General features: G+C 37.9%; 1 protein-coding gene across 1 annotated transcript; it reads left to right on the top strand.

The window, feature by feature from the left end:
- Positions 1 to 257: 257 nt before the first annotated feature.
- LOC149833523 (chromophore lyase CRL, chloroplastic-like) lies at positions 258 to 19,287 on the top strand. The gene is made up of 9 exons (XM_090015179.1): positions 258 to 519; positions 598 to 647; positions 3,214 to 3,274; positions 3,369 to 3,404; positions 4,697 to 4,747; positions 17,760 to 17,852; positions 18,631 to 18,735; positions 18,912 to 19,004; positions 19,092 to 19,287. The coding sequence occupies exons 1-9, from the start codon at positions 364 to 366 to the stop codon at positions 19,230 to 19,232; spliced, it is 786 nt and encodes a 261-aa protein (XP_089871305.1). The 5' UTR covers positions 258 to 363; the 3' UTR covers positions 19,233 to 19,287.
- Positions 19,288 to 19,866: the final 579 nt, after the last annotated feature.

The raw sequence follows: 19,866 nt of genomic DNA, 5'->3' as shown, positions 1-19,866 counted from the left end.
TGCCTTAGATACCTAATCGCCTTCCATCAGGTCATGGGCCCCACACCTGACAGGCACTATCCCCAAAATGGAGGCTGACCAGGTGCCTAAGGCACAAAAAATTGTGCCATGTGATGGCACTTAATCCAAACTCGTATCGGACGGACTGGGTTCTAAGATCCGACCCATTTGCGTTCCTGTCCAGTGTTTACTGCGTAGCAACATCGAGAAGGGAATCCCAATTCCCCCACCTCACGTTTGGGTAGTGGAGTCACGACAATGAAGACAGGAGAAAGTAATGAAGAAAAAACATCTCTCTCTCTCTCTCTCTAGCGCAGGGAAAATGAACACCGCAGCTCGCGCTCGAGTCTGACGACCGTCGGAATGGGGTCGGGCGGGAACGGGCGGAGCCGGGCGAGGGGCCTCGTCCTGAAGGCGCTTGCCCTCCTCGGCGGCGCCTTCCTTCTCAGGAAGCTCACCAAGTCCGCCACCCGTTGGGACCACTCTCGCGTCGTCACTGGCGCCCTCTCCGGCGAGAAGGTTTCGTGCTTCCCATCCCTCTTCGTCCTTTTTCTTTTTTCGGGTATGGGTCGTTCTGATTTCGTCTCTTGGGTACAGTTTTCTCACGAGCAAGCCTGTAGAGATTCCGCGAATTACTTCAATCTGAGGTATCGTTCGTTTTAGTTTTTTTTTTTCGATGGATTTTGCTTCTTTTTGTTGAGAATAGTGGTGATTGCGGTGGTTTGTGTCTTGTTTTGAGAGTATTTGCTTGTGGCGTGTGCTTATTTTTGGGGTTCTGTCTGTAGGTGCACTGAAAATTTGAGTTTAGAGTCACAATTTGTTTTTTATGGTTGTGGGTTTTTGTGAACAAAGGTGATCTCAATGACTTGTAGTTTGGTTTGCCTCTTGTTTTGAGGGTGTTTTTTTTCGGTTTCTGTTTGTGGGTTTATCGAAGTTCCGAGTTTGGATTCAGAACTTCGCTTTTTCTAGTTGTGGGTGTCATGGACAAAGGTGATTGTCAGCATTCTTTGTCACTAGATCTTCAGAAGTGTAGCTTATCTAGTTTGTTGATCAAGTGGGATTAGGGGATTCTAGTTATCATTGGAAACGATGAGCTTAAGGAAGTCTTGCCCTTATTGTTGCCCCTCATTCCATGTTAGGATCCTACTATGGTCGGTGATGTAGACAATTGACTTCTGTGAGATTCTATCGAGTGGGAGAGAACACCGTAACTAACAGCAATTGATAAGGTAATCAATCGGATTATATTATCAAAGGAGGGATGTAAGGTACTATAGTAGGTTAGTATGTTTCAGTATGATGTTAGTGCTCAGCCCGTGCTATTAGGCGTGTACATAAAGTGCTCATTCCATAGTCAAGTTACTTATGCAGTCATGATACATAACTCTTCTTATAGTCTATCTTAGTGGTGCCGGAAGCACCATACTGGAGTTGGAAGGACACTTGCAAGGAAGCATACTTTAGAAGTGTAAAACTCCTTGCTTCTGAAGCATTGTTGAAAGCGATGGGCATTGCAATTACCAATTTGTGAATCTTACACATGAAAATCTCAATTCCCTGACAGAAATTTGGTGATTATGTTCTCCATTCTCTTTCTGCTTCTTGCTTCAATCTTCTCACTTTCTGCTTCTCATTTCTTGCAGAATCTAAAATGCCTTTATTTCTTGCTTTTGCTATTTGCATCACTTCCTCATTATGCTTCCTGGACTGGCAAATTTAGTATATCTCATACTCATCTTCTAGAAGACTTTATCATTCTTCCAAATTTTGTGGAGAACTACTAAGAGAGGGGTAGGCATTCCATGAGAGGCTGAAGGGACCACATTCTTCAGTATGATAGGCAAAACCCTGTCTCTTTTCCTCTAGTTTTACATTTTTTTTTTCAAACTCTCAGCTAAAACGTGATTTGGAATTTGTAAGGCCCTTACCACAAGATAAATATGCTAGAATGTAGAATCTTTGGAACCCATTCTCTTTAGCAAGGAGAACAAAAGGTGCATATTCCTACAAAAGCCTCAAGAGTCAATGGATTTGCTGACTGATTGAAAATGAAAATGGAGCCTGATAAGCTCACATAACAGCCCCACTAAGAAAAGTCGAGACTGAGAATGTGTGTGTGCACGCGCACGAGAGAGAGAGAGAGAGAGAGAGAGAGAGAGAGAGAGAGAGAGAGAGAGAGAGAGAGAGAGAGAGAGAGAGAGAGAGAGAGAGAGAGAGAGGTGTCTCTTACCCTGTAGGCTGCCCCCCTTTCAATGAATGAAAAAAAATCACGCTTATGCTTCTAGTGGAGTGCATTTTTTCTTTGTTCATTAGTAATGTCTCTTTTAATGGATCACAAATTCACAATACATTTGACAAAAGGCAAAAGCATCTCCACCTCTCCAAGAGTCTTGTTCATGGCCTCAAAGATTACCATTGGAGAGTAGCAATCCCTTGTTTAAAGTTTGAAGGGACTAGAACAATGGAGTTGTATTTGATAGTAGCGGTCACTGCTTGTTTGAGTTGACTTGCTTATCTTTCTTCACAGTCCTACAATCAAGAAAGGACAATAAGGGTTTTGCTTCGAGAATTAAGATACCTTATTCAACCTTTTATTTAATTCATTTTTTAGTCAGGCACAGATCGACAGAAAGGAAAAATCTCTTCAAGCAATCCTCGCCCCTCTTTATCGTTTATACAAAAAATGACAAAACAACGTAAGAGATCCTTGACTATTTACTTGCCTCTCTAGCTTAATCACCTTGTGTTTCCTTATTAATTTTTTTAGTATAGGTTTTTTCTTTTGACTTAGTAGGTTGGGAACATAGCAATAAAGATGTCTTACTCCTCTATTTGTGTTACTATATGGAAGGGGAGTCTACCCACCTTCATCTCCAGATGGGGGAGCGCCCCTTGACCCCCCCTACATATGGATCCCACATGTTGGACGTGCAAACATGCATGAAAGAAAGGGATGACTAGAGGATTCCTCTTGAAACAAGCACAAAGGACACCAGCTTACCAAGTAGTGAGTGGCGAAGCTTCCTTAGCCTATCCTAGGTAGTAGCTTTTCATTGATAACCAGACACTTTTTAGTAGGTCAGCATTGGGAGAGTGCCCTGGCAGCCAAGTAGGAAGAGCATCAATGAAATTGTACCTAAATTCTTCATTCTAATAAGGTCTTTTTAAGTTTAGGTATCTGATGAATGTATTTTTGCAATTTATTTCTCGCAGAATGCTGACATGCCCAGCAGCGGTGATGCTGGATGGATCGAAGGTTTTGTATTTTGAGCAGGTAAGGATGAAGAGAGATTTTAAGGAATAAACATTTACTTATTCTAAGTAATTGTTCAAGTTTTACTTTTTCCTTTTATTTTTTGGTGTGGCAGGCATTTTGGAGAACTCCTGAGAAGCCTTTTCGGCAGGCATGACAAACTTCTCTTCATTTTCAGTACTTATATTTTAGCACGTGACTGTTTGAGCTGTCATGTTTTGCTAGAGATTGTACACTTTCCTCAATGTTGTGAATGCTAGGGATTTTTGTTGTTTCATTTGGAATTTTGAATTTCACTCCAATTACTTTCAGAACTCATGTTGGAATTGATGGAATATTGGTAGGCGATGAAAGAGCGCTATACAATCGCATACTGTCCCAATTGTCTATTCTAGTGTATGCGGAGGTTTAAACATTTATTTTTCATTCCTAGTCTTTAGTTGATAACAAAAAAATTGTGGAAGCTTTTGTTCAAATCGGCTTTTATAATGTTAAGTAGACAAGGAATCTTCCATCTGTTTGAATCTTATGATGGACTTGTGTAGTCAAGCACTTATTTTGAAAATAGACTCCCAAAGGTTGATATCTATTCTATCATCAGAATGTAATCATTGTATTATTCTGGGGGACATTTACTGGATTTTGCTCAATTAATAAAGCAGATATATGGTTGGAAGCAGTTTACCAAAATTAATTCAACTGGATCCTCATGAGTCATGGGGTTGGCCTGTAAAGTCAACTCTGGCAAGATAGTAGAATTCGCAAAAATAAGAATGACTTGGCCCGAGTTTGGGTAGCATGCAGCACTTGAACATGGCTGATTGCCTGATTCTAAATGGCCATACAAGTTAGTGATGAATCAAGTGAGTCCCATGTCAAAACTGACTCCTGATTCATGGATTCATTTGGGTTGACTCAGTGGATGGTTAGTCTCTCTAAGTTGTGCTTCAATATGACATGGAAGTCTATATGTTATAATTTTAGTTCTTTTGCTCTTATTCCATAAATGCACAAATTATCAGGTTCTGATCAAAGCATGTTTATTTGCAATCCATCTGCTCCCTTTGTGATTTAACTAGGAAATGCACTTGCAAACATTTTGATCAGTAGATGTTACTGTTATGTTATAAAGTGATATCTAAATATGTGAGTGGCATTGACATGTAAGATATTCATGATATGCAGCAACTTGCATACATAAAACAAGATTACCTGTAAGAAAATATCACTATATACTGACAAAAACTTATGTGGGGATTATTTAGTTGGAATCTTTTTTTCTATATGTATTCTTTGTCCTGTCCATGACCAACATGACCCTGTACTGTAGTATTAGCTCACTGCATTTGTAACTTGGTTATTTTCAACTTGTAAGATTATGCTATTGTTTTTCTTGATGTTTTTTTGGTGCAAAAAAAAGTCTTAAAATGTTTCCTTTTCCAGAGGTTTAATATGGTGAAGCCTTGTTCGAAAGAGATGAAGTGTGATGTTGAGGTGAGCCGCACTGAGTTTTACATCTTCATAATTCAGAACCTTGAGATCACGTTGCTCTTGGTTTATATTATTTATTTGGTTTTATTTTGACTGGCATTTATCATGTGCTCATGCGCATAATCAACCTTTTTAACATTGAAATTCAATTTCAAATATCGCCCAGTTACAACTAATTTAGTATCCTACTCTGCATAGTAAATAAAATATATTTACATAAAATTGATTTGGAAGATGCATGGATGGTTCTGGTTCTTTCTGATACAAAGTGATGTTCTCAATACATCTTGTCTGAATGTTATCATCTTCACCTAGGTTATCAACTTCTAGATTTGTTTGGCATATTTGAAGGCTGTAACTTTACATGGACTTTTACCATGAATTGAACTTGTGATTTGCAACTTGCAAATGATGGAATTTATTTCATCTCTCTTCATCTGGAGCAATTTAGTTTGCAATCACCAATTTAATGTCTTATTCTTGTGTGCTGTGCATGTAAGAGTTTTATATGTGTGTTGCATTGCAATATGCTTGAATTTGAAATGGTAGAACAACAGAACCCACTAGGGAAGTTTTAAGTTTTTCAGGAACAGTCTAGATGGCCTATATGATAAGGAGTACGACTGGGAAACAAGCCGAGCAGATCGTGGTTCGGCTTGCCATGAACTCGTTCTTGTTCAGTTCATGCAGCTGGCGAGTTGAGCCACGAGCAGCTTGTTAATAAAGAACGAGTTGAGCATGAACAAAGGGTGCTTGGCTCGGTTGGGCTTGTGTAAGCTTGTACGAACATAAGATATATAATTTAAGTCAACATATGTCATTAAAATCATTTTTGTTCAGCTGGTTAGTTTATATGGCATTTGACAGAGAGGTTTCCGGTTCAAATCCCATCATTGTCAGCATTAACTTTATGTAAATTTTTTTGCACAATTCAGCTGACTCGAGAGCTGAGTTAAATGGTAAAAAAACGAGCTTGAACAAGGTGGGCTCAGCTCGTTTACCAGTTTTAATAGGGAGTATGAAAATGTTACTGCAACCTGATGCATTTATTGCATCCTACTCAGATATGAAGCAGATGACTGGGATGCTGGCCTCTTATGATTTCATTTCAGTAAAAAACCATATCTTCTAATCTGTTTTTTGGAAATCTTTTTTGTTTAGCAGTGGATAAATAAGTTCATACCAGGACCATTCTGGGCTGAATAGCCAGTAGTTTTCACAGTTTGGTAATAGTCAGTCACATGGACACGGCATGCAGGAAACGTGCAGCTTGGCGATAGTGGGATGGGGTGAAGTCACTTTTATGAAAAGTAGGATATTGTTAGAAAGTGACTTTGAATACTTGAGGTTCGATAATGAACCCATACACATGCACATTAAGTTTGAATATACCCACTCAAGGGGAACAACACAAGCACATCATGTGCTAATACATAAACCCATAAAAGGGGTAAATATGACATAAAGTCATAAGTTGAATATTATTGAAGAAAGAGGGTAAAAATCCTATACAATGGAGCATAAGCTCCTCCAAGGAGTAAGAAAATACAAGGGGGAGACCCCTATTTATAACACAAGAGAGGAGCCACAAAGGGGGCTCCCAAAGGAGTCGTTGGGAGCCCCCAACGGTCACATTTGTGACCGTTGGGGGCTCCCCAACGACTCTTTGGGGAGCTTCCCTAGGTGGCGCAAACCCAAAAAAGGAGAAAAATAAAAAAGAAAAAAATAAAATTAAATTACAAACATATTCCGAATGGAATATGCGTAAAACTGTGAAATGTCTAAACTACCCCTATGCCTATAAATAGCGAAATATATATTTTATATATATAATTAGGATAATACATATGCATATATACAATATATGAATATGTATTATCCTTTATATATATAAAATATATATAATATTACAAAGGTCGAATGATACATTTTAACACCCCCCTTCAAACTTTGCGTGGGGGAACGAAAAGATTGAAGAAAGCAAGAGGAAGAATCTCAAGGCTTCAAGAGCCTTCAATCCGAATGCCATTGAAAATGCAAATGTCTTCCTCCAACGTCTTTAACGATGAGCACCTTCCATGATCTATCCAAGGTACTTCCTTTTCCACTTATCTTCAAGATCCTGTGGAACAACAACAAAGAACAAGTAAAAAATATCTTTGCACTTTACTCAAATGGAACATTTCTAACAAGGTGCAAAATTATATTTATGCAAGATCACATGATAAAATAATTACTTTAGCACGAGGAAAATTTAGAAAAATCAAGATTTCAAAATCATATATCATGTTAAATGGTGAGCGGAAGCAAATTATGCGGAAATGAATTGCAAGAATGCATAATGCATTCATAAGGTCCAACATTGGACAAACATAACCCCATAATGGGGAATAACACAATGGTTCCCTAAGGGACACCACAGTAAGCCTACGAAGAGGCATAAGTTACATATGCTTTATTGAATGAGATCCTAAAAGGCCATAAAGAGCATATGCATATATTATCATGAAATGAATTAATACTTAAAGGAATCATTAATGAACATGATTCAAACCTGTAATGAAGTGCCAAACAAGAGAAACAAAGTCTTCAAACATACTTTAGACACAAGAGTTTACAAGGTTTTAAATCCATTTACGAGGCAAAACGAAGAGTGTTATTTGAGTAGAGAATCTTACCCATTTAGGAAAATCTCACTCAATTGACAAAAAACACATTTTGCATACAAAAGTGGCCAAAAAATCATAAGCACTTAATATATAGATTAAATGCCAAAAAATCAACTTGATTTTAAAATATGCATATCAAAAATATGATTCACTTGAATATCTTAAAACACAAGTCATGAATGAAATTTTGCAAATTTCAACAATAGTTCATCCATTATAAACAACTACCTTATTAGTCCTCCAAAACCCATAAATCAAGTGTATAAGCTACTAGATCAAGAATATAAATATAATGCCATTAAAGGCCAAAGACACACACAAAGGTGTGCAAAAGAATCTCTTGTCTACATATAATAATACTTGAAATGAGTGCATCTACGACAAGAACAAGAGAATACACGCCAACATGGACCAAAAGCATCTCTTGTCTACGTAAAAATACACTCAAAACCAAGTATGTTCAGCTACTAGAACAAGAGTAACAAGCCAACCATGGGCTAAAACACAATACATCTCTTGTCTACATAAGATGGCACTTGAAATGAGTGAAATAAGCCAACCATGGGCATACATCTCAGCGACAAGAACAATGACACAAACGCCAACATGGACTAAAATCACACACCATGGTGTGAATCAACGTGCCTTGTCTACATAAAATAACACTCAAGACAAGTGTGTTCAGCTACTAGACCAAGAGAGCAAAAGCCAACAAAGGGCTACCAACACACGAAGGTGTAATAAAATTCTTGTCTACATATGATGACACTTAGATAAGGGGCATAAAAGGAGAAGACTTTTGAGGCAATAAAACTTGTAATGACAAACATATAAATAAAGCCTTGAAACAATATTCTTCAAAAAAAGAATACCCATAACAATATCATTTTGAAATAAAATGTGTGAATATACCATGTGAAAGTATCTTCAACAAGATACTTTAGTCGATAGCGCAATAACCTTGAGAATAAATGTGTGAACATACACACCCAAGAACACTTGTGCACAACAAGCACAACACACAGAATCACAAATGTGCAAATGCACTCATAAGATTCATAAACAACTAAAAAGGTTGGGCTATAATCCCCAAAAAATTGATTTTAATATACCTTAAAACATTTAAGGTTTTAAACATCATATATCCATCACATTTATATATAAATAAGAACATCCATAAGATCAATGGCCAACATTAAACTAGTGACACACTCATATACCAAATCATTCTAGAGTCCCAAGGTGCCCATAACTCACCTCAATCACCATCTATAATGTGGTAAGTGGACAAACTAAAATGACATAACAATGAGTGACACACTCATAATTAGAGATAATATACCAAATCATTCTAGAGTCCCAAGGTGCCCATAACTCACCTCAATCATCATCTATAATATGGCAAGTGGACAATCTAGAATGATATAACACGAGGTGCCCATAACTCACCTCAACAAACATCTCTAATAAAACAATAATAAGGCCAAACAAATGATGCATTAAATAACATGTGATGGACAAATATAAATGCCACAAAAAGGCAATAAATACTTTAGGAATCATTTTTCAAAGAAAAGAGGACCGATTAAAAATTGAATCAAAGGTCCAATATAATCAATCACAATAATATGTTTTATAACAACAATTTTGCATAAATCCGAATCATGCTTAATCTTCAAAAGAAGTCATTTATACAAAAAAGACTTATTATGCAACTAACACAATTTATGAAATATTAAGCAACATCATGCGTAAAAACCGGTTTAGAATAATCAAAAAGTCAAAAACAAGCCTCAACTATGATAGATATAAAGTGCAATTAAATGCACACCAAATGATAATAGATACACTTTTATGTAATGCAAGATTTTTAAATGACAATAATCTTGAATGAGCAAATAACAAACTTAGGCCAATATAGGCATTCATAAAGATGGTGAAGTTTGAAAATCTTATGAAATCCACTAATGTAACTTAAAAAATGATGCTCACAACCAATCTTCTCACAACAACCATGAAATCTTCATAAAATAGTATATACTCACAAGAAGATTATAAGGACCGAAAGGCTCCTTAAAGAGAGCTCAAAACACACACAAAATTCCCAAAGAAGGGGGAAACTCCACTAAAGTGGGAGAAATCCCAACAAAGAACAATAATAGATTTATTAAAAAACCTTATGATAAAGTAAGATTGTACTATGGCATAAATCTATCAAATTAAACATTTATCGAGGAAAAATTCAAAACTCTTAAGTTTTATAAAAAAAAACATGACATAATAGATTATTACCAACTCCTAATGCAATAAGTACGCAACAAACATTAGTGAAGACCATAAATTTTATAATGAGACAAGCGCTTTAAATCAAATTGAAAACTCTTTTAAGCTATGTCACACGGACTCGGCTAAAGGGTTGCCGCACCCGCGTCGACACGCACGGACTCGGGTGCGGACTCGGGTGCGGCTTTGGACTCGGCCCGGACTCGGTCAACTCCGAGTCGGACTCGGTCAACGAGTCCGGGCCGAGTCCGACCACATTTTGGACTCGGTCAACTTTGACCAAGTCCAAAATTGTCCAATTCGAGTTTTAAATTTTGTTTTGGATCCGGGTCGGGTCGGGTCCAAACTCGACCCAGATCCAAATTTTTTTTGGCAGCCGAACCCTAAAAGGGGTTTATCGACAGGGAGAGGGGCTTACCCTCTCGATTTTGCCTCTCCCCCTCAGCCCCTGCAGCTTTCTCCTGCAACCACGCCGGCGATCCGAACTCCGGCGACAGGCAGCCACCGTCTCCCCCTCCGTCAGGTATGTCGACCCTGCTCGTAGCCTCCCTCCCTGCACCCTCTGCTCGCAGAGGAGGGGCTCGGCCCCCCTCCCTGCACCCTCTGCTCGCAGGGGAGGGGCTCGGCCCCTCCCTGCACCCTCTGCTCGCAGGGGAGGGGCTCGCCCCCCTCCCTGCACCCTCTGCTCGCAGGGGAGGGGCTCGTCCCCTCCCTGCACCCTCTGCTCGCAGGGGAGGGGCTTGGCCCCTCCCTGCACCCTCTGCTGGCAGAGGAGGGGCTCGGCCCCCCTCCCTGCACCCTTTGCACGCAGAAGAGGGGCTCGGCCCCCCTTCCTGCACCCTCTGCTCGCAGGGGAGGGGCTCGGCCCCTCCCTGCACCCTCTGCTGGCAGAGGAGGGGCTCGGCCCCTCTCCCTGCACCCTTTGCACGCAGAAGAAGGGCTCGGCCCCCCTCCCTGCACCCTTTGCACGCAGAAGAGGGGCTCGGCCCCCCTTCCTGCACCCTCTGCTCGCAGGGGAGGGGCTCGGCCCCTCCCTGCACCCTCTGCTCGCAGAGGAGGGGCTCGACCCCCCTCCCTGCACCCTCGGTTCGCAGGGGAGGGGCTCGGGCCCCCTCCCTGCACCCTCTGCTCGCAGAGGAGGGGCTTGGCCCCCCTCCCTGCACCCTCTGCTCGCAGGGGAGGGGCTCGGCCCCCCTCCCTGCACCCTCTGCTGGCAGAGGAGGGGCTCGGCCCCCCTCCCTGCACCCTCTGCTCGCAGGGGAGGGGCTCGGCCCCTCCCTGCACCCTCTGCTCGCAGGGGAGGGGCTCGGCCCCTCCCTGCACCCTCTGCTCGCAGAGGAGGGGCTCGGCCCCCCTCTTTGCACCCTCTGCTCGCAGGGGAGGGGCTCGGCCCCTCCCTGCACCCTCTGCTCACAGAGGAGGGGCTCGGCCCCCCTCCCTGCACCCTCTGCTCGCAGAAGAGGGGCTCGGCCCCTCCAATATTCCCTGTTTTATTAACTTTATTTTATTTACTTATTTAATTATTTTCTTTTCAGTTTTCACTTTTCAGATATAATGGCGAGTTCTAGCGGTAGTGTCAATACATTTGGTTCAAGTTCTAACCCTGAATTAGATGTTTCTCAACCACTTTGGAGGCTTGTGACAAAAGGGATAAAAGCTAGTAGTGGTGGTGGTGGGAATGTGCAGTTTCATTGTAATCTATGTAAGACTGTTTTCACAGGTTCTTATACGCGTGTGAAAGCACATCTTTTGCATATTCGTGGTCAAGGAATTAGGGCATGTTCTGGGGTTGACAAAGACATGTTAAAGCAATTAAAAAAAGAACAAGAGGAAGCTGAAAAGAAGAAAATTGCAGAGATGAAAAGCGATTCGATTAATTTGTCTTTTCCTACTGCTAGTGATAAACAAGAAGAGCTTTTAAAGAAAAGAAAGATGGAAAGCAATAAAACAATACAAGCGTCATTCAAAAACATGGCAAGAGCAGAAATTGATAAAAAGATTGGTCGATTCTTTTACTCAAGCTCAATGCCTTTTAATGTAGCTAGAAGTCCATACTGGAAAGATATGATTACATCTTTGGCTAATTGCAATTTGAGTGGTTATGTGCCTCCTAGTTCAGAAAAACTAAGAACAGTCATTCTTGAAGAGGAAAAAAATAGAATTGAAGACTTGCTAGAGACCCAAAAATTTGCATGGAAACGACATGGAGTGTCGATTGTTTCTGATGGGTGGACTGATATATAAAGGCGACCACTGATAAACTTCATTGCTTACTCACTAAATGGGCCAATCTTTTTGAAGATTGTTGATGCATCTGGAGAGTATAAAGATGCTGAATATTTAAAGAGATTATTTGTTGAAGTGATAAAAGAAGTGGGTGAAGAAAGTGTAGTGCAAATCATTACTGACAATGCTCCAGTTTGCAGTCGTGCAGGAATGAATTTGGCAAGTGAAGATACATATTCACATATTTTTTGGACTCCTTGTGCAGCACACAGTTTAAATTTGGCACTTAAGAGTATATGCAATCCATCAAAAGATGATGCACATGCACATGAAATGTGCTTATGGATTGAGGAAATAGAGCATGATGTTCGAAATATTAGAAATTTTGTTGTAAACCATCATCATGCCCTTTCTATATTTAATAGGCATTCTGATCTCAAGTTACTGAAAGTTGCTGAAACTCGTTTTGCTTCTCTAATTGTTATGATAAAAAGAATTAAGCAACTCAAGAATGCATTGATGATGATGGTGGCTGATCAAGATTGGGATTTTTATCGTACTGAAGATGATGTCAAGGCTCAAGCTATCAAAAATGCATTTGTGATGATTTTTGGTGGGATAAAATTACATATTTTGTTGAATTTACAGAGCCTATTTGGGAAATGCTGAGAGAAGTTGACAGAGATGTACCCATGCTTCATAGAATTTATGAAATATGGGACAATATGATTGAAAAAGTTCAAAGTATCATTTTTAAACATGAGAAGAACGATATTGCACTTGATGATTCAGAATTTTACAATCATGTACATTCAGTTTTAGTGAGAAGATGGGATAAAAGCAATACACCTTTGCATTGCATGGCACACTCTCTCAATCCAAAATACTATGCAAAAAAATGGTTGACAGCAGGTGTTGGTCGTGTTTCTCCAAATGAAGATCCTGAGATATCAAGAAATAGAATGATATATTTGGGAAGAGTTTTTAATGATCCTCACATGTTTAAGGTTGTAAATAGTGAGTTTGGCAAGTTTTCTACTGGAAGATTTGATTCTTTAGCAGCACTTGTGGCAATGGACGATGAAGATCCCCTTAATTGGTGGGCAACATATGGATCAGAGACACCAAATCTGCAACGTCTTGCAATGAAGTTGTTATCTCAACCTGCTACATCATCTTGTTGTGAAAGAAATTGGAGTACATATGCTCAAATTCACAACATTAAAAGAAACAAACTCACTAGTAAAAGAGCAGAGGATTTGGTATATGTTCACTCAAATCTACGATTAATTTCTCGCCGCACCAAAGAAGAGTATAGGTACTTTTTTTTCTTTGTATTCAAAGTTTGTATTTAAATATTTCATATTTGTATTCAAAGTTTTAAGTTAGATACTAATATAGTGATTTTTTGATGCAGTTGTGGACCATCCAAGAATTGGGATGTAAATCCAGAAGATTTTGACTTGGAGGGAGAACATAATTTACATACTCTCAACATGGACTACATCGATCATGTTCTTCCTTCTAATTCAGACGATGAGGCAGATTTATGATAAGTTTTGTTGTTTATCACACTCACAAGCTTCTTTATGTGTTATATTTTGGTAAGTTTGTGTTGTTAAGAATTGCTTTTTTTTGCTTTAAAAATTACAATCTTTATGTGTTAATTTATTGTTATATATATATAATTATAATATTTAAAATATATATATTTATAATATATATTTTTTAATATATATATATAGCCGAGTCCCCGTGTCCAAATTTTTTGGAATTGCACCGCACCCGTGTCGCACCCGCACCCATGTGACATAGCTTTTAAGAGTATAAAGATGCAAAGAAAATCACCATATTCCATAAGACCATTTTAAAACTTAATTCAACCGAAAAAAAAACTTTCTTAATTAAATGTTGCTCATATAAAAATGACACGTTAGGAAAGTGAATCAAAACTTATTAAGGAATTTTTCATATATGTCAAACATTTTTTCAAAAAAACTACACCTCACAAACATTTTAATCTTAACATACCTTTCTTTAAAGACTTAACATTCATATAAAAGGTATTCTTATAAACAAAGTTAGGTTTAAAATATAAATTCAAAGCTCCAATGGTCATAAATTTTACCGACTCATTAAAGCAAGTTTTGAGCAATCATATATCTACTTTTTCGCCAAACAAGTTATCATTTAAAAATTTTCAAAGAAAAACATACGAAAAAGTATGTATACGAAAAAGATTCAATAGAGTATCAAGTAACTCAAATTTTTATAAAAAGACATAATGACAAAGAGTACACATAAAAAAAGAACATATTAAATTCTTCATACAATACTTAAAGAAATAGAATGCATACCGAATAACTTTAAGAAAGAAAAGAGAGAGAAATGAATACTTCACCATTTTTCTTTAAAAATTTCTTGAATACCACGCTTCCCGATGCACCAAAGAGCAACTCGATCTCAACCGAGCTCTGATACCATGTTAGAAAGTGACTTTGAATACTTTAGGTTCGATAATGAACCCATACACATGCACATTAAGTGCGGATATACCCACTCAAGGGAACAACACAAGCACATCATGTGCTAATACATAAACCCATAAGAGGGGTAAATATGACATAAAGTCATAAGTTGAATATTATTGAAGAAAGAGGGTAAAAACCCTATACAATGGAGCATAAGCTCCTCCAAGGAGTAAGGAAATACAAGGGGGAGACCCCTATTTATAACACAAGAGAGGAGCCACAAAGGGGGCTCCCAAAGGAGTCGTTGGGAGCCCCCAACGGTCACATTTGTGACCGTTGGGGGCTCCCCAACGACTCTTTGGGGAGCCTCCCTAGGTGGCGCAAACCCAAAAAAGGAGAAAAATAAAAAATAAAAAAATAAAATTAAATTACAAACATATTTCGAATGGAATATGCGTAAAACTATGAAATGTCTAAACTACCCCTATGCCTATAAATAGAGAAATATATATTTTATATATATAATTAGGACAATACATATGCATATATACAATATATGAATATGTATTATCCTTTATATATATAAAATATATATAATATTACAAAGGTCGAATGATACATTTTAACAGATATATGGATGTATTATCTAATATATATTAAAATGAGCACAAATTCCTAAATAACAGATGTGTGTATTATGTGTATATATATACATAACTATATTTATTTATCATTTATTTTATATATATTTATATTTGTAAGAATGTAAGTATTCATGTATGTATAAAAGCTACCAAGTAAAGACTGAAGATCATGGGAGGGGTGTAGCCGTGGGGTGGGAGGGAAAAAGAAAGGATTAGCCATGAATATGGCATTTTATGAGCAATAGGATATATGTATATACACATATTCATAGCACATAATGTATCCTCTGTTGATTTTGATTTTATAGAAAAGACACACACACACACACACACACATATATATATATATAATTGAATCGGATCCCTTCACAATCTATGGTTTCATCACCTTCTTGCTCCTCGTCTACTATCTTTTGTCAATTTTAATTGACTGGTTCCTAATTTTTTATCCTTTGTATCAACTCTAACCATATTGAGTGGAAATTTCAAGTATCATACTTGATTTTCTTGTTGAATATATTTTTCCCCTCCTCCAAGGACAAATTGTTTGAAACAAGTTCTTGATCCCTCAGCTTCTTCTATGAGTTCACCAATTGATAATAATGAATTCGCAGTACCTATAGATGATGATTTTGCATCAAGGTGCAAGAGTATCAGATCAATATGAATATTAGCTACCTGATTGGTCCACTTTTATTTTATTGATATTAATTGTTACTATTGGAATGATGGATTTTACCTATGGTGATAGTTGTATGTCTCATGATTGAGAATGTTTGAGCTTATCTACTTATAGGAGTTTCTATACTTCTGGGCTTGGTTATAGTTGCTAGTTCCAGTTGATATAAGTCTGTTTTTTGTGGGGAAGTAGTATGAATGTGTTCCTATCTGTTATTAGGTGTTGGTTTTCTTGGGCCACTTGCAACAGATTTTTCTTAGAAGCATTTGTAAGACTAACCATGTGAGGGTGGTGCTAGATGAATCATCGTTGCATGCATGAAATGGTGTTTTTTTAAGATTAGATTTTGATGTTAATAGGCATTATGTGCATGATATGAAGGCCTTCATGTTGTCATAATCATGGTTGTACGTATCGTACGATACAATACGATACGATACACACCCGTATCATGTACAATACACTCATGTATCGTGTTGTATCGTACGATACAATACCGGCACACTTAAAAAAGACCGAAAGTTGTATTTTTTTCATTTTAGGTTTAAAAGGCCTCTTGAGGATCGAATTTTTCATATGTCTAGACTCTCTTAGAAGGGAACCCACGAACCCTACGTTCCATGAGATTGATTTGGGGACCGATTCGTGCACAAGGGAGAGAGATTTTGCAATTTTATCAAAAGTGCATTTCCACAATTTTTTCACTCAAAGAAGTAGGTCAAGGTACAAAATCCCTATTCTTTGCTTCTTATTGAATGTTTTTGGTAAAATGTGTGTTTGGTGCTTCTTATTCTTTGCTTCTTATTGAGTTTTTTGATTGGTTGTGTTTTATTTTAGATCCTTCGATGTCGTCTTCGTGTTCATGTCATATTAGAGATAATCCTGCATGGCAATACTGCATAAGCATTGATGATGTACCACAACTAGGGTTACCATTGAATTTGAGATGTCTGTTTTGTGATGCTATTATTATAGGTGGACTGCATAGATTTAAGTAACATATTGTAGGTTAAGATCAAAATGTACGTTCATGTGATTATCCATCTATTCCTTCAACTTTTCGTGCTAATATTATTACTGAAATAGAAAAAATTCAAAGATGAAGAATTTTGCAAAAATTCAAAGATGAAGGACTTCCAACCATTGTTCTAAATTCTGAAGAAGATGACCCACTTGCCAAAAAAATGGCCCAACATAAAGAGATCATCGAGCAGCAATTGGATGCAAAAATGAAAAAATATTATCCTGATGTTTAGCAAATAGGCTCTAGAAGATAGTTTAGTTTTAGGATCTTTATAGTTTAGAACTTTAGAGATGAAGATTGGCATGACGGTTAAATGTAATGTGTTTTTAGTTATCATAAACTCTTTGTAGTTTAGTTATGACTTATGACATTTTAGTTTGACTTGGATGTGAATTTAATATTGTTAGTTAGTTGGTTAAATGTAAGGCTCTAATTGTGTTTAAAATTTAAATTATATAGTTGTCTTTTATTTATATTGTCAGTTATCTGTTGCATTGTTTGTTATTAATTTAAATTATGTAGTTGCCTTCATATGTGATTTTATGGTTGTATTTTGTGCAATTCATCATTGTTTTATGTGATGATTTTTTTAGAATTTATGCTAATTTTTTTTTATTTTTCTAGATTTTTTTGGAATGTTTGGAATTTTTATTAAAAATTTACGAAACGGTGTTACTTTTGGCCCGACCGGGTATCAATACAATACTTACAACCTTGGTCATAATACAGGAACCAAATTTTTTCTTAGCAGTGGCTACAAGTACAACCTCCTTTTTTCTATCATTATGTTTGTAAAGGTCCTTTTCGAGATATTGCTTTCTGTTTCGTGACAAATTTAATTTCAGTAAAGAATCTTTTATTAGATGATTTTGGACAGATCTGCTGAAATATCAGCATGTCTGGGTTTGCATATGTTCATAGTAAATTCTAAAGTTGGATGATGTGATTGAATACCTTCCTTCATTGCTTATGGATACTGTAACTCCTTCAATTTACTGATATACAATTTAAATGGACAGCTGAGTTCCTATGCTATTAGGGATGTAGAGGAGTACAGAAATTTCTGTGATAGGCCAAAGAATCAGCGTCCTCAAGCTGAAGAAGTTATTGGGGTAAGCCTAGATGATGAGACGAATAATTTTGTGCTTTTCCCTTTTGATTGATGCAAATGTTGTGTTTTTTACCTCTCCTAATATGCTGTTGCAAAACGGAGTATACAATCATTTCAATATTGGTGCTCCATTTAAATGGATTAGTTTTTCTCTTCTATAGCCAAGCTGATAGCCCCCTGGTGAGGTTCGAATTCAGGACCCCTCAATTGTGATGGAGCAATTCCTACTGGTCCAGCCAGCTCACTAGAACCAGAGAGCAAATTTACTGCCAAGAATTGCATTCCAGAAATATAGAGATGGCACTGCCATGTTTAGTGCTGTTTTGCTTGGTCATGAATTAGTGTTAGGAGTCAGGTCAGTGCGTTATCTGGGTTGGTAGAAAGCAGTATATTACCTCGAACACAGATGCAAGCACGCACATGGACTAGTTAGGTTCATTAGCTGATTTATGTTTGTTCTGGTCAGTGCTAATGTTACAGTCAGGGTGTCTCTACCCAATGGATTTCACATGAATCATCAGTGTCATTGCTGTTTTACGATCTGATTGATTTTGGGCATGTTTGCAATGCCCTGTGATTGTAAATCACAATCACCAGACTTTCTCAAGGTTAGTGGAACATGAAAAAAAAAAACAGAAGTTGTGATTGTGATTGTCAGCTATGATTGTCTTTGCATCTTTTTACTTTGAAACTTGTGAAAATAGATAACAAGGTTGACCTTGTGATCCACTTTCTCACCTGTGACCAAAACAAATGTGCCCTAAATCTTTTATATGTAGGATATTGCAGAGCACTTGACAACTGTTTATCTTTCACGCTGTGAACGTGGGAAGCGCTGCTTATATAAAGGTTCTACTCCACCTGGTGGTTTTCCTAATTCATGGGTATATTTCCTATTGATCTCCTTGTATCGCTAAGCGTCTGTACTTTTTGGCCTTTTCTTCTATAAAAAATGAAAATCTAGTTCCGAAGTTTGGTGAGGAAACCAACTAACTCGGAGTTGGATTGCTTCTAATATGTTGGTCTGTTGGTACATGGTTTTGATGAACATTGATTACAGAATGGCGCTTCATACTGCACCTCGGAACTCTCTATCCTGAGAAATGGTGAAGTGCATACTTGGGACAGAGGATATGATGATGAAGGCACCCAGGTACTTCAACGCATTGAAATTTTTTGCCACTTTATGTAGCCTAAGATAACTGATGGTCTAACATGTCGAGAGTTTCATGGCTAACAGGTTTGGGGAGTAAAAGATGGTCCATATGAATTTAAACCAGCACCTCCTTCCAGTTTCAATGACATGTATTCTCCTTTAAATTTTGCCCCCATTATGTCCTTGGAAAATAAGATAGATGATTCGTTTGTTATGCAAGACTGATAAATGTTGTAATATTTGCCCTGTTAATGTAAATTTTAATATGTTTGGTCTCTCTCTCGCTAGCCAGTTTGTTGGTCTCTTTTTATATGTGATCGTGTACCCCAACATACCAGAACTCCAAACTGAAGGAACCTCAAGTATGGCCTAGACGATAATTGGTACGGCAATTGGAAACTCTGAACTCAGGCAACAGTAGAAATCCCAGCGTTAAAATCTTGGAATAATGCAGTGGCTCTGCCTGGCAACATTCTGAACCCTCAACTGCGTAACATTAGAACTAAACGTTGATTTTTTTCTTTTCCATCGGAAAAAAAACTAAATGTTCACTTGATTGTTTGATAGGCAAATACAATGACTGAACAGATTCAGTGATCGGGCCTGGGTACTTAATGAAGTACTTGGGCCACACAAAACACAAAAAATCACTACGCGTTTTACAATTTTCTGTCTTTTGTGTTTTACACACAAAATCGCTATGCGTCTAAACAATTCTGTGGTGTGTTTTACACAGAAAATCGCTAAGCAATTTCCTGTATTTGTATTCCTCATAGAAAATCGCTGCATGCATTAGCAATTTTCTGTGTTTTGTGTGGCCTGAGTACTTTATAAAGTGGTCAGCCTGATTACCTAACCA

The sequence above is a fragment of the Nuphar pumila genome, chromosome 7, assembly GCF_984573655.1.
Source record: "Nuphar pumila chromosome 7, dmNupPumi1.hap1.1, whole genome shotgun sequence".
Classification (NCBI taxonomy): domain Eukaryota; kingdom Viridiplantae; phylum Streptophyta; class Magnoliopsida; order Nymphaeales; family Nymphaeaceae; genus Nuphar; species Nuphar pumila.
The sequence above is the reverse complement of the archived record's forward strand: the minus strand, read 5'-3'. Positions and strand labels throughout refer to the sequence as shown.

Bases quoted from the DNA above. Each gene is read 5' to 3' on its own strand.
- LOC149833523 (XM_090015179.1), top strand. From the start codon at position 364: ATGGGGTCGGGCGGGAACGGGCGGAGCCGGGCGAGGGGCCTCGTCCTG. The intron at 3,275-3,368 runs GTAAGGATGAAG...TTGGTGTGGCAG, and splicing joins AGGTTTTGTATTTTGAGCAG to GCATTTTGGAGAACTCCTGA. The intron at 17,853-18,630 runs GTAAGCCTAGAT...TTTTATATGTAG, and splicing joins AAGCTGAAGAAGTTATTGGG to GATATTGCAGAGCACTTGAC.